The following is a 14,724-nucleotide window of genomic DNA, read 5'->3' as shown; positions in this document are numbered from 1 at the left end:
CGGCCTGGCTCCTCCCCAGTTCACCTGCCTGCTGAGCTACCTGCAACAGCTTCCCTGTCGCGTCCTCACTCCTCTCACGCTCCTCTTCGGCGCCGGCAGCCAACGGGTCTTAGGGCTGGAGGAAAAGCCTACGCAGCAGGAGAAGGCAATGGGGAGGCAACTGGGCTCCCTTGGACTTGCACTAGGCCTGCTCTTTGGCTGTGGTGAGTACCCAAGGACGGCGCTCCTAATGTGTTCTGCTGGTATTGGGAGCACCTCGCCGCCTTTCTCTCTCTCTCTCCTCCCCTCTGTGCCATTACGGTGCCAGGCGCTGTACTACATTTTTTCTCATCCACACCCTGCCTTTTGCCTGCCGGCCATTTCGAGTCCCTTTCCACTCCCAACTGAATCTGGTTTGGCAACCATGCTGAAGTCCATGCAGTTACTTTACAACCGCTGGGTCTTTCTGGTGATGTGTGTTTTGGGGGACATCATTTGTCTTAAGTTTCAAGTCCTCATGAGAATGGCTTTTGAGGCCAGTGGCTGTGTTGAGGGAAAAGATGAGCCACCTGCTTGGGTCAATAGACAAGCCGGGTGACTTGATTAGAAGGTATTGAGACAGCCCCAAAGTTGGGTCATCATATGTTTATGTGCATGTGTGTTGGGGTAGGGGTAGGATAATATGGTGCTTTGTCATGGTATCTATGGAGGACAAATGTAGTGATTCATCATTGGTCAACGGGAATGTATCTAGGGTTTTAATTTCTTAAAATAGAGGTGCTGGGGCTCACACCTGTCTGGGAGCACTGCTTTGTAGCCTTGTCCATATCTGCTTGTAAGATGTGTGGAATCTGGCTCTGGTTATTCCTCAACCGGGAAAAGGCACTCTGTACATGCTCAAGGGCATTATTGTCCTTAATTTTGCTTCACACTATTCCAAGATTGCTCCTTGATTATAATGATTAGGGGGAAATCATTATCATAATCATCATCAAATGATATATTCAAGGATTAAAATGTGCTCCAGAGCTATGCCAAACTGAGGCAAATTAAAAAGATTTTTTTAAAAAACTCCCACCATACGGGAAATCCCATTATGTGCTATGAGCTTGTGCTTTATTGAACTCTGATGTTCAGGGGAGGTGGGGGTGGGGGGCAGCATGACAAATCCTTAAAGAAATCCTTCGAAATAAGGAACATTTGACAAACTTTGTAAGTAAGTGCCCAGTTGGGTAGCAGATTCCCAGCTGCTTACCTATGGTGTTGGTGAGGAAGTGAAACTGTGATTTGATGTCTTTTCAATTGAGAAATCACAGCAAATATATCCTGGTCTTCCATTATTCTTCCTGATTGCAGTTGTGTGTGCATGGTTAGGGGAGGGTGGGATGGGTGACACATTCCTATAGGACAAAGGTCTTTGAGTGTTGGGAAAGTGCAGAGAAGCTGTCTTTCTTGGAATTTGTCCCAAGCAAAGAAGAAAGGTGGGTGGGTTTTCACCTTATCTTTTCTGTGGGAACCAAGGTGCCTTCCACAAAACACAGCAGATTTCTCACAAGTGATGTTACCATAATTGTTGCAGCATTTCCACACCAGTAAGGGCCATACCTGTTGAGTTTCTGCCTGCCAGCTGTAAAAACCATAGGAGCCCTGCCAGGAAAGAAAATGTTGTAATTCTCAATGGAAGAGAGGTCTAGAGATGGTGCTCAGCGTTTTGCAGCAAAGGGTTTATTCAGGCATTACATCCTCTGATCAGAAAACCGTGGCACATACTTCCCCAGATAACTGGGAGCAGGTTTTATTTATTCATTGATGAAGGAGTAACAGTCAGTGCATGCTCAGAGGTAGCAGGTTGTTAGTAGGAGGTCCCAAAGACTATTGAAGCCACTGGTGGTGGGGCTGGTAGGCAGAAAGTCTGTGTCCTCCCCTGGGAAGGAAAACTGGCCTAGCAGCCAAAGGCCATGCAACCTTTTTGCTGCCGCTCCCTGACGGCAAACAGCACAACCAGCAAACAGCTTCTGAAGCATCCGTTATCTTTCTTCCAACAAGCCCGAAACTCCTTGTAACTGGACACCTTGACAGAAAGAGGCTGAAGCCAAGCACTCAGGAACTGTGGGCACTGGTGTACTTTCTGTGTGTGCATGCAGGTGTCTGCTTATGTGAGTGTGATGTGTGCAAATCCTTCACTGGTCCGTGTGTGTGTGTGTGTGTGTGTGTGTTCGATCCTGAAATTGATCTCTGGTGAGAGTTTGACTATGTCTGTATCCAAATGTAGTCAAGGAGAAAGAGGCAAGGTATTTCCCATCCAGGTTTTTCACTTGATCGGGGCTCATCCCGGTATATCTCTGCCACCTATTTTTAGTGGCAGCTCTGAAACATGAGAATAACGTAAAGGGTACCTCTGAGCATTTGCCGAGTGTCTTTCGCTTACCACTGTGCAGCCACAGCACACTCTTCACCTGGGTTTAGAGGGCATGTCTTTCCAGTCAGTTCGAGCTCTGACAACTCTCTTGTTAGAATTCTGCTCCGTGTATTGGCAAAGGTGGAGATAAATCTGCAAAGCATATGATGCAGATTCAGGTTGGTTTAAATAAGTGGAACCTACAACAAACTGTTGCAGTGTGGGGCACTTCTGTTCAGGGCTCCAGCCAGCCACACCCTCTTTCAGGAAACTGCATTCCATTCCATCCTCTACCCTGCTTGCCCCTAGTTTTCTGTCCCCCCACCCCGCCTGCCCAACAGACACTAGAAAGAAAGTATATGTGAGTTTCCTAACATTTTTCTTTTAACTTCTGCAAATCTTGGTCTTCTCCCAAGCCTTCATAGTTCACTTTTGGGTGCATTAAGACTGACACTCAGAGAATTGAGATCCCTATAAGTAACTCGTGTGTGTGTGTGTGTGTGTGTGTGTGTGTGTGTGTGTGTGTGTTCTCAAAAGAACCTCCGTGTTCATGACAGAGAGTCAGATATTCTGCTGCGGGGCCGTTTTCCCTGACACTGTATTTCTATGTCTGGAAGAGCTGCATCTGTTGAAATTCTGCCTGTCAGGCAACTCTGCAAGCCAGAGAAGGTGGCTGTCCTAATTTATCTTGTGCCAAGGATGGGCAACTTGTGGCCCTCCGGATGATTCGGCCTACAATTCCCATCAGCCCTACCCAGCATAGTCAGTGGTGAGAGACAATAGCAGTTGTAGGCCAAAACATCTTGAGGGCTGCATGTTGCCTACCCTGCAGCTGGTTTTCACCTCAGGTTTTAATTTTTTCTACTAAAAAGAAGTGGTCAAATTGGAACCAGATTTTGGCAATATAGAAACTGTAGGACTGGAGGGAATGTCACGAATTTGCCCTGTGGGGGTGAATTGCCTCTAACCTTCTTTGATCTCGGCCTTGTGTCCTGCAGGTGTTCCTTACCTGACAGAACTGAGCCCTGGGAGGGGAACTTGGGTGGTGCAAGAGGGCAGGGATAGGTCAGGCTGGTTTCTTTCGGTGACATTTTGTCCCCTGGGGTGGGGCAGGTTCGCACGTCACAGGCAGGCAACCCAACCAGTTGGGCCTGGCTCTATTTTTAATCGTCCTACTTGCTCATACAGCTGCAGCTTCCTAATGTTGGGGCTAAAATAGCACCTGACGAGTATGAAGACTGCCCGTGAGACCTAGAATTAACTGTTGAATTTAGGAGTGATTTTTGTGTGACTTTTCTGGGTGTCCGTTTGTGGCGGAGGGCTCTGTTTCATTTGGGAGTGGAGTGACTTAACCAAAATAACCTGTTCCACGCCCAGGTTATTTTGAGGGCAGGCAGGTGAGCACAGTGCCCCCTAGAGGGATGTTATCTGTGCTTTAAAAATGCTTCCACAAGAATTCAGGGTTGATGGTTCAAATATTTTTGTGTGGCACAAGTTAGGGGTTTCTCAAAGTCAGACTTGTTGAGGATGGGTAAACTGGAAGAATATTACAGGTTTGCTGTAGCTGCCATTGCCTTGCTGAGGGACTTGGCTATAGAGCAGCCTTCCTCAACCTGGGGCGCTCCAGATGTATTGGACTACAACTCCCAGAATGCCCCAGCCGGCTGGGGCATTCTGGGAGATGCAGTCCAACACATCTGGAGCGCCCCAGGTTGAGGAAGGCTGCTATAGAGGAATCCTCGTTGGAAGGATTGTGTGTGTATGGGGGTGGGGGTGGGGAATTGATCGCTTATGATAACCTAAAATAAAAACTGGACAAAGAGGTTAATTTGAGCTTGGCCAAGAACCTGTATCAGAATATGCGAAATTGCAAGTGTGACTCTGACATGTGCCGAGTTATTTCTTTCCATGCAAATAGGCTTAGTGGGCAGAGAATTTCCAAGTCAGAGGGCATGGCTTGTATCCTGGCATCCCTTGTATCCAAAATTATGCAGCTGGTGGATACAAGATGGTGGCAACCACTTCCCAATGGGTGCACCAAGGGGGAAAATGCTTTGGGGCATCATATGTGGTTAAGACATACTTTGTTTACCACTGCCTGTTTTAGGGTACCTTTATGGTCAAGACCTTTTCAGTGGAAGCACAGAGACTGTTGAATACCATCCCTATCACCACTGAAGAGATACAACTGGTCTCTTTTTAAATGATTGTTGATGACTTGTTTCGTTCCGGTGTGCCTTTGGTCTATGAGCTTTTCTGCCATTAGGCTGTGGTTGTTCTTTAATCTGCTGGTTTGGATCTGATTTTATCTGCCTTCCAATAGATTTGCTTCTATGGTGATTGTGCGTGGTTCATCTTTTGTTAAATTGTTCTTTTTCATTCTGTGAGCCACTTTATATGTCCTTGGGACAGAAAAATGGGGAAAAGCTAGTAAATCTGGTTGTTGTTGTTGTTGTTAATCTAATTTTTGTGCAAAAGGGCCTCTTTTCCACTTGACCAGAAAAAGCAGTTCCCAGCTCCCTTTTAGCCTGGTATATTATGTACAACAGGGTGATTAGCTCAGTGTGCTGCTAATGATGTCAAGGCGATTGTATGTTTGATTCCTGTATGGGCCAGTAATTCCTTTTTGAATTTTTTCATTTGACTCCTCTCTTCGAAGCCTATGGCGTAGTGGTTAGAGTATTGGGCTGAAACTAGGGAAAACCGGGTTCAAAGCCCAGTTCAGTAGTGGGCTAACTTATCTCTCCCCATGATCAACTTCGCAAGATTGTTGTGAAGGTAAAATGGGAAGGAGAGACACCTGTAGACCACCTTTAGCTCACTGAAGGAGTAGCAGGTTATAAATATAAATAAAGCGTGGGCATTGACGGGCACACATTGTTTTAATTGTTTAAAATATTAAATAGGAAGCAAGAAACAGATTACTCAAGCCTAATAGTTAGGATAGCTCTTTACTTTCCCAAACACCCATTTCATTTTTCAAAGTGGTCATGACAAACAAAACCATACTACTCTGTGTTGTATTTTACAAAATGGCCTCCTCTTCATCAGTTCTCCCCATCATCACTCCACCCCTGTAAACATACTTGCTATTGCTCTTTGCTACATCCAGGGTTGCCTTACCAACTGACCACAAAGAACAACCTGCTATTGTGCCTCCAATAGCAGTCTGGTGAAGCTTTGGACAGCATGGAGATCACAATGTCGCCTGCTCACGTTGGCGTACCAAGCTGCGTGAAGAGCACAGCTACAGTGGTTGGATGAAAAGTTGGCATCCTTACTCCAGAAGCGAGAGGCAGTTTGTTTAGGCATTCAGTTTTGCTTTCATAAAAGGAAGGAAGGAAGCAAATGGACAAACTCCTTCCATGATATGTTTACCAAGCCCTGTAGAAGGACTAAGCTTTGTACAGCCTTCTTCTTGAGTCACTTAGTGCCTTCAGGGATGAAACGTACACAGCAAACCTTACACCAGATTTGATGGTGTAAGAGGAGCCTCTCCGTTCCCACCTGCTCATCCTTCTCCCTCACTGTGTCCCCAATGACTCTCTGGCTGGCTGCCCTCCAAGTCCGCTCGAGCTCATCGCTCAGGAATCCCTGGCATGGCAGCATTCTCATTTTGGAAAGTTTGCTCTAGGTTGGCAGGGCAGGAAGCGGGTTCTTGGGAAGCAAAGTTGTGACAAGAGAAACTGGGGCAGGAGGAGTCAAGAGAAGCATGCAAGTTCCCCTCCCATAGATCGCTTCTCCTGAGGCAGAAGATGCAATCTAAGGAGGAAACTTCAGAAAAGCCCAGGAGAAATTTCCTTTCTCTCTCTCTGTCATTGAGATGATTTCACTTGGGGCATAATTTCCAAAATGAAAAGTACAGAGAGGTCAAATGTTATGGCGTCTGGTCTAGATCAGGCTACTGCTTTTCCTCCCTTTTTTCCTGGCAGGATACCCATGCCTTTCACAATAGGTTAGAAATTCAAGAGGTGCAGCATCCTTGAAAACTATCTCTGCTGGATTTCTGCCTACTGTGCCGTGTTGAAAGGCTCAGTGGGTTGGTGAGAAACACTCTGCAGGTTCTCAGCTGCACTCTGTTTGATTCACCTCTTCCAAGACAGGGTCTTAAAGAAGGGCTAGGGCTGAGCCATGGGCCGAATTAAGACCTGCCTGGGGGCTGTCTGTATGGGGGGAAAGCCCTGCAGCGGCTGTGGATCTGCGCCCCGTCGGTTAGACAATGCAGCCGCCAGTTCTTCCCCCTGATGCTGCGTTTTGAAAAAAAGTCGGGTATTTACCCTGACTTTTTCAAAGGGAGCGACATCAACATGGCGCTGGCGCTTCCACCATGTAACGTTACTCCGGGGCCAATCTGGGGTCAAGCCACGGGCGTTGCTTGGTGGAAGGCGACCAGCGATTGGTCACCTTCCACCAGGAAGAGGGCAGGGCAGCTCTGGGTCCCGGATGGCTGCCCAGAAAGCCTGTGCTCCGTCCTCGGCATTGGGGTTATCCACCGCTGCCACCCCAGGAGAGGGAAAGCACAGGGTTGAAGAGGGAGGTGGTGCCAACCCGCCACCGTAAAGACAGCCAAAGACCAATTTATGCAATCAGCAGAATCAAATTATCATTTGGTAGAGTTTTTTTCATGGACTGTACTACTTCTGCCTTCAAATGGGGGGTGGGTGGGTTGAAGATAGAATGTTGCTCTTCCACTCACAACAAGACTATATTGGGGGAAGAGTTCCACCTAGCCTTCACCCTAACATGCTAGCTTTTTACAGGCAGGGATGGACACACACTTCCACCCTTCTCCAGCCTGGTATGGTACAGTCCAGGAAAGGCTTTACCACTGGATTCTACTGAATGTATAATAAACTCTTATAAATATTCCAGCCCTGAAATGGGAGATGGTTGAAGTGGGTTGTCGTCCAGATAGGAGAGCAGATCAGTGTGGAGGATCTAGTGGGTTATAGCAGGATTCTTGGGTTTAATCCTTGGACTTTCAGACAAAAGGAGACCGGATGACTTTTTAGAACGTTGCAGTGCTCACCAACAGAACTACAAAGCTGGGATCTTTATGATCCATGGTTTGCAAAGGTCTTTAGGTATTCTCTCACATTAAAAAAAGAAGAGAGAATTCAGTGCTTATTTTCCAGTTTTGTTTTAAGAGATGCTGCAAATTGTCTTTATACCCTACTGACATCTTGAATTTTTCCTCCCCTATTTTTCTCCTGCTCCCACTCTGCAGTCGTGCAAGAGACCAGCACACAAGGTAAGAGGCTTGTAGATGTTGCACTAGACTTCTTTCGAAATAACTACCTATAGAAATAACAGTTCCTGTCTCTTTGCAGATGAATTTAACCCTGACTTCTCACACCACCACAGTGAGAATTCACGTTTTACATTTATTCCCAACAGTTCAGCGATCAGGATGCCAGTCTCCAAGGGCAGTCCTAGAAAGGGCCTCTTTTAGCGGATTGCTAATTCCTTTCCAAATATTCAGGCACTGAAGCCCTGCTCTCAACATAATTGGAGTCTTACTCAGCCAGCCCCTTCACCTTAGAAAATTCAGCATTCAGCAGCACACATTTGTGCCTATTTCCCCAGCCTTAAGGACTAGAAACTTGGGTTTGGGGTTAACAAAAGGAAAGTCGAGAGGTTCTCAGGATGCTGATTTCTGTACCCACGTACCACATTAAGTGCCTTTTCCACCACCCCCTGGAATGGTGGCATATATACACGAAGTCCTGGATACCATCCCAAATCATTGTTTGATCATCCTGTACGGGAGTGGGGGGTGGGGGAGTGATGTAATGATTTCCAGAATGCTTTTTCACATTACAAAATGTCTTCTTACCTGCAGTACTATGTGGGGTGCCCTCCCTGGGCCGGATCGTGGGTGGAATGGATGCCCAAAGTGGACAGTGGCCCTGGCAGGCCAACCTTAATTTCAATGGTGTTCACGTCTGTGGAGCGACCCTCATCAACCCCCAGTGGGTGGTCACAGCGGCTCATTGCTTCCCCCCGTAAGTGTGAGGCATCCATGGGGGAGGGCACTGTTGTGGGCGCTGGAGAGCAGAGATGGGGAAACAGCAGTGATGTAAATGGTGGTGGGTTCAGGATCCAGGTCTGGATTTCAAGCTAGTGAAATACGAAGACACCATTCATGTTTGGAATCCAATAGATAGATAATTTCTTCTCATAACGCTAGAACTTCACTGTTAGTGTCAGTATTGTTTTAGCATTTGACATTTGCATGATGCTTTTGAGCGTTCAAAACACTTCACATGTGTTATTTTGTGGGAATTTGAAAGCATCCCTGTTAGGCCAATATTTTTATCCCTGTATCACAGGGAGGGAATCTATAAGGCTGAGATAGAAAAGGCTTTCTAAGGTAGCTTAAGGCACAATCTTATGCCTGTTTAGACAGAAAAAAGTCCTACAACTCCCAGCATGTCCAGCCATGTTGCCTAAGGAATGCTGGGAGTGGTAGGTCTTTCTTCTGTCTAGACATGCATAGGATTGCACCCTTAGTGAGTTTACGGCAGATGCAGGATTTAAACTGCCTCCACCCCTGCTAGTCTTTTAGGGTGCAATTCTATGCATACTGGCTGGGGAATGCTGGGAGCTGTAGGACTTTTTTTCTGTCTAAACTTGCATAGTAAACTGCTTGGTTGTAGGTCCACGACGACAAAAGGAAGTTGTTCTGCCCACTCGCTGCTGCAAGATGTGGTGTGATGGCCCTTGGTCTAGGTGGCTTTTAGGAATGATGTAGGATAGCTCTGTCTATGGCTACTAACCTTGTTAGCTAAATGGAACCTCCACGTTAAGAGGCCCCCTACCTCTTAAGCCCCAGTCGCTGGGAACAAAATGTAATGGAAGGCTGTTAATTCTCATCTCACTCATGTGCGTCTCAGAAACATCTGATTGGCCACTGTTGGAAACAGGATGCTAGACTGGGGCCTTAGCTAGACCCAAGGTTTATCCCGGGGTCATCCCTGTTCATGTAAATGACACACAGGGGATCCCAGGAGCAGGCAGGGATGACCCCGGGATAAACCTTAGGTCTAGCTAAGGCCTGGGTGATCCCTTGGCCTGATCAGCAGGGTTGCCTGTATGACCTTAGCAATGTGCTCCTTTTGCATCTTAAGCATGCATTTTGATGCATACCTCTTGCTTTTCCTTCTCTCTACAGGGTGAATGACATTAATCTGTATGAGGTGACTCTGGGAGCCTTCCAGCTCAGAAACCCCTCAACAGATGTTGTAGTGAGGCTGATAGGCGAAGTGATCAAACACCCGGACTTCACTGAAGATGAAGGATCTAAAGGCGACATCGCCCTGGTGAAGCTCAAACAACCGGTTCCTTACACCCGCACAATCCGGCCCGTTTGCCTGCCTGCCTCCTCCGTCAACTTCCCCAATGGCATGAAGTGTACAGTCACCGGCTGGGGGAACGTGCTCATGTCCAGTAAGGAAGGGAAAGTCCATCTAGGGCAGGGGTGGGGAACCTCTTTGAGCCTGAGGGCGGGGCTGAAGACAAAAGGGCCCAAAAATGCCAGCATAATTTATTTTCTTTATTTTTATTTATTACACTTATATACCGCTCCCATAGCCAGGACTCTCTGGGCGGTTTACAGTGTAGTGTAAAGCTGTGATGCCAGTAACTAATGCCTTAGAAGAGGTATTGCAACGGCTTAGAACGGGACGGGTGGGTGGGTGATGGAAGGAAAGGAGGTGGGCCCAGCAAAAAGGCCTTCTGGGAAACCCCAGAGAGCTGGATAGGGCGCTTCTGTCTAAAGTTTTCCATGCCTGATCTAGGGACCCTAACGCCTTACAGTTCATTCAGTGAGAGAACGTATTCTGGTGCTGTGGCGCAAATGCGTTTGTCATGGGGGCACAGCGGTTTATAGAAGATCTCTCTCACCTCCATCCCAGCACGGTCAGGGTTCAGTTCACCCCAAATCCAATTCCAAATTTCAGCATCAGGCTCAGACCTTTGCTTGTTTGATTTGGCAGGTTCCCCTCTTTTCATTTTATCGAAGATGCACAAAGCTGCTTACAACAACTTAAAGATGTGTCCTTTTTATTTGGCTTATTTATTGTGCATTGTAAAATCATGAAACAGCAATAAAACCAGCCGTCAAATTAAACATAGAGAGCAGCAGTTTGAAAACCAAGCACAGATATTAAAAGTACACTGAAATAATGAAGTTTTCAGCAACCGCCTGAAGGTTAAAAGCGAAGGCATCTGGACCCTAACGGGAGGGTTTCTGCCCTGAAAGGCGGCCAAGAAATACTTGAATGAATGAATGAATGAATGAATGAACCTCCACAGGGCTTGTATTCTGCAGTCATGGTATCACCACTGAAAAGGCCCAGCCTTGGGGGCCCACCCATCTGATCTGACATAGTAGTCAAATAGTAATGGAAGAGGCTGCCTAAGGATGTGCAGAATGCCTTTCTCACACATATCCATACAGCCCGAGGTGCAAATGCAGCCGGTACTTGCAGATGGGAGGGTACGGCTTCCAAGAAAGCTTGAGGTCTGACACACTCTTTTCTCGGAACATAACTGTAACACGGAGGGCCTCCAGGGAATCTCTTTTCGACATCCCGGCCCTGACTCTGAACTCCCTCCTTCCTTTTAGCGAGCCTCCCCTCGCCCATGACGCTACAGCAGCTCGAAGTGCCCATTATCGGGCTGGACACCTGCAAGTGCCTGTACAAACGGAACCCGGATCCTGAGGACCCCCACGTCATCTACAGCGACATGATGTGTGCTGGCTTTGCCGAGGGAAAGAAGGATGCCTGTCAGGTGAGCCCAGCTAGGGAGAAGTGACAGCGGGAATGCCCATCCATTGGGAAAGGGTCATGGCCGAGTGGATCTCTCACTGTGTTCGCTTACGGAGCTGAAAGCCAAGCTCTGCGCTGTTCATCTCAGTGAGGTTTGCACAGGGGAACTTCCCCGGAGATTTTGCTTCATGCCAATCAGCAGGCAGGGGCCGCCATTTTGGCTGTAAGCACCAGTTTGTACGTTACACAGAAGTGGGGGGCGGGGGAGGCATTGTAGTGGTATGTGGAGTAAAATCTACTTTCCAGGTGTTAAGTCCCTTTGCTACCTTGATTGTGGAGCACTTTTAATGTTATGGTAATGGCATGGGAGCTGCTTTTCCGTTGAGTTCATTTGATGGCGCTGCTGAACCCTGTAGAGGCCACAGCCATGGGGCATGGTATCACAAAACTGCCCCTCCCCGACCGCCGATCCTGGCCAAGCAATGATGTTGGGGCAGGAATTGACCTGATTGGCTTCACCCATTTGGATGGTGGCCTCTAATTCTACAACAGCACTGTGACCATCACCCCAAGAAAAACGTATCTCATGCTGGCACATTGAATGATCTTGAGGGTATACTTTGGGTAATGCTGCCCCCCCCCTTATGTGTTCTGTGCTCTCTCCAAATTTCTGACCTCTCCAGGGTTATGTGGCACTTCTTGGCCTGTTTTTGTTGTTGTCGTCGAGGGCTCTCGAACCCGCCCACTTTCACACTACCGCAAACGTCTCGCCTATTAACGCCCTCTGTTTCTCCTAGGGTGACTCTGGAGGGCCGCTGTCCTGTCGCATTGGCAATGCTTGGTTCCTGGCTGGAGTGGTGAGCTGGGGGGACTCATGCGGAGCCCCCAACAGGCCTGGTGTCTATACCCGCGCCTCGAGTTATGCTCACTGGATTAAGGAGCATGTTCCGGAGGCGGAGTTCAGCGATGTAGTCGCCGATGTGGAGCCAGTCTCCGAAGAGGGCATGTGCTCCGTTACTACTACTAGCCGGCCTGGACCTTTGGGTGACATCCAGCCTGCGCCAGGCTGGAACCGTCCTATCAACCCCAGCAATCCTCCCTCAGACAGCGCTGCCTCCTGGGCCTGTACAGCCAGCCTGCCCCTTCTTCTCCTTCTCCTTCTTCAGAGCTACCAGTATCTCCTATAAACCACGCAGCGGTTGTGCCACAAGATTGTGTAGGGCGAGTGGATCCCTTCCTACTCTCATACTCAAGTGGATGGTCCCATTATTTCATGGTCTGTCACTCCTCAGGCTTTCGCTTTGCCCGCCGAACGCAACTCCCCTTGCCCTGGCTGCATATTTTTGAACTGATCATGGCTGGATGCAATTCTGTAGGCCCCAAATGGCAGCCATCCTCTAACCTCGCTGTTGAGGACAGCTTCCCATTAAGTTATGAAATTCTGTCTACTCTCTTCCTCATGCTAATTCCTGGGTCTCACTTCTCACCAATCCCTGATGTCACTGCCTGGCATCCTCTGCCATCTGTACACGGACTCATTCCTCACCCAAACTGATGTGCCTTGATCTGCCTCATGATACGTACCGCTCTCAGGTTCCCTTCATGCGCTCCTCAAACTTCCAGCTTGTAAAACCAAGCCGTCTCATAGCTGCTTAGAGTGTGGCTGAGACCTTGGTATTTTGTGGCATTCTTTTCCTCTTCAGTCCATTCTAGCTTCTTAAAGCCTCCCTCCCAGCTCCTTTCAGCTTCACTTGGCCAGGGTCCACAGTTTCTAGACTAGTCTTGTGCTAAGATGTGAGCTAGGCCCTCCCAAGTCATGGCACTCAATCAAACCCTATAGCTGTTTCTTACAGTTCAGTTTAGACCACTGAGTGATAACCCACCCAACTTGACATTTCACAGGGCAGTGTAATGGCCCCCTAACTATTTCCTTCTTGTACTCCCTTGTGGGATAACTCTGTGAGATCCCTGGATTGCCATGTAGACAATCCCTGGGCAGTGAGCTGGCGGTGGGTGGAGATTTGTGTGGGCAGCCTAACCAGTCCAGCGTGAATATATTCATGTCTCAACCTGTGCTGTCTGGATCAAGAGCACTGTTGGAGAATTAACCCTCGATGTGTGACTGTGGAAAAAGAACCAGCCTCCGAGAAACGGGTGTGTGCCATAGCACCCTTTCCTTTTTGGATTTGCTGACCCTTGATGTATCTCTTCACGGCTGGCTGGGACTCCCATGTTTACCTATTAATAATTCCACCTCAGAAACTGAAAAAAGACGGGAAGATGGTGCCAGGATTTTGGAACCAGCCTGTTTTTGAATTCTGTTACATTTTGACCCTTGGTTGTGTGCTGACTCTACTTTTATGTTTCTATTTCGTGATCAATGAATCTCTCCAGCAATAAAGTGGAGCTTTTTAGATATACGTCCATGTGAACATGAGAATTCTGAGGAAGGTCGTCATCAAAGCGATGTTCTTTGAGTGAAACGTCTCATTTTCAGCTTGACATATTCATTTATGGTGCAGCATCACTCAAACATAAAGAGACTGAAAGGGGAACCTTGATAGAAGTATGCTGGTGAATCATAAATGGACAGAACTATTGCCACAGCAATGAAAGGTGTGGTGCCCACTTGCATGAAGAATGAAGCGATGTCAGGTGAAAGAAAATACTTGCCCTCCCTGGGAGTGTACAAACATTTTTAGGTAGCTTATATTTGCACTTTTAAAAAATATTATGTAAGCATCTTGCTCTCTTAGGGGAATGCTGAGATTCAGATGCTACTCTCATGATGAAGGGTTTTTAATAAAGTGAATGGTAATTCTGCAACTAAGAGGACTGTGTTGCTTTATTATTGAAGGATATTGGTGGCTTCTTCCACTTCAGTTGGGACTGTAGAGAATGTGGATCCTGACCAAGCTGAGCCAGATAAAAAATTGTGGTTCAGGACAGACCGTACCCCCATGAGTCAGACGCTGGGATAACTTGCATATAAATCTACATGTGGAATTACTACAGATCAGGATTCTAACAGAAAACTCCTAAAACTGGCTACCAGAGTTACCCTAGTAAAGATAGCCAGCTAATATATTATGAAGAACATGGGAGGTTGAGAAATAAGCAATTAGCATTTTTTCTTGCCTTGCAGATATACTTTTCTGATGGTACCTTGAATCATAATTCCACACTCAAGGTTGCCAAGTCTAACATTTGAGTGGATCTCCTATCTTTAGAAGTAGCACAGAAGGCAGAATTTCACCTGATGCAACCCTTATTATCATGCTTTAACAGAAACTGCACCAGGTCAAATTGCCTCTTCTAGTTTAGGATCAAGTTCACTAGAGTGAGGTTGTCATTGGAGCTCTTGCTTCTTTCTAGAGACATTTTGGCATAGACTCAGGGGAGTGTCTACCCTAGTAGCATATACATTCTACTAGCATAGGAGACACACTTCCATAGGAGTCCAGTTCTGCTCCTTCACAACACTGCCATTTAGATTTGCTAAACTGCGGTCAACTACATGAAGAGGGCCTAGTTTCTGTGAGCCAAGTCTGTCCATGAGCTCCTCCACCCTAC

General features: G+C 47.4%; 2 protein-coding genes across 2 annotated transcripts in view; one reads left to right on the top strand and one right to left on the bottom strand.

Annotated features, from left to right (window-relative positions):
* The window catches only part of LOC134405666 (apoptosis-associated speck-like protein containing a CARD), a 180,104-nt gene that overhangs the window by 123,965 nt on the left and 41,415 nt on the right, over nucleotides 1-14,724 (bottom strand). The window lies entirely within an intron of this gene.
* PRSS8 (serine protease 8) lies at nucleotides 149-12,804 on the top strand. Its single transcript, XM_063138590.1, has 6 exons — nucleotides 149-212; nucleotides 7,584-7,628; nucleotides 8,220-8,382; nucleotides 9,552-9,826; nucleotides 11,007-11,173; nucleotides 11,949-12,804. The coding sequence occupies exons 1-6, from the start codon at nucleotides 149-151 to the stop codon at nucleotides 12,336-12,338; spliced, it is 1,104 nt and encodes a 367-aa protein (XP_062994660.1). The 3' UTR covers nucleotides 12,339-12,804.

Source organism: Elgaria multicarinata, chromosome 11 (assembly GCF_023053635.1).
Source record: "Elgaria multicarinata webbii isolate HBS135686 ecotype San Diego chromosome 11, rElgMul1.1.pri, whole genome shotgun sequence".
Classification (NCBI taxonomy): Eukaryota; Metazoa; Chordata; class Lepidosauria; order Squamata; family Anguidae; genus Elgaria; species Elgaria multicarinata.
This window is presented reverse-complemented; position numbering and strand designations above follow the sequence as displayed.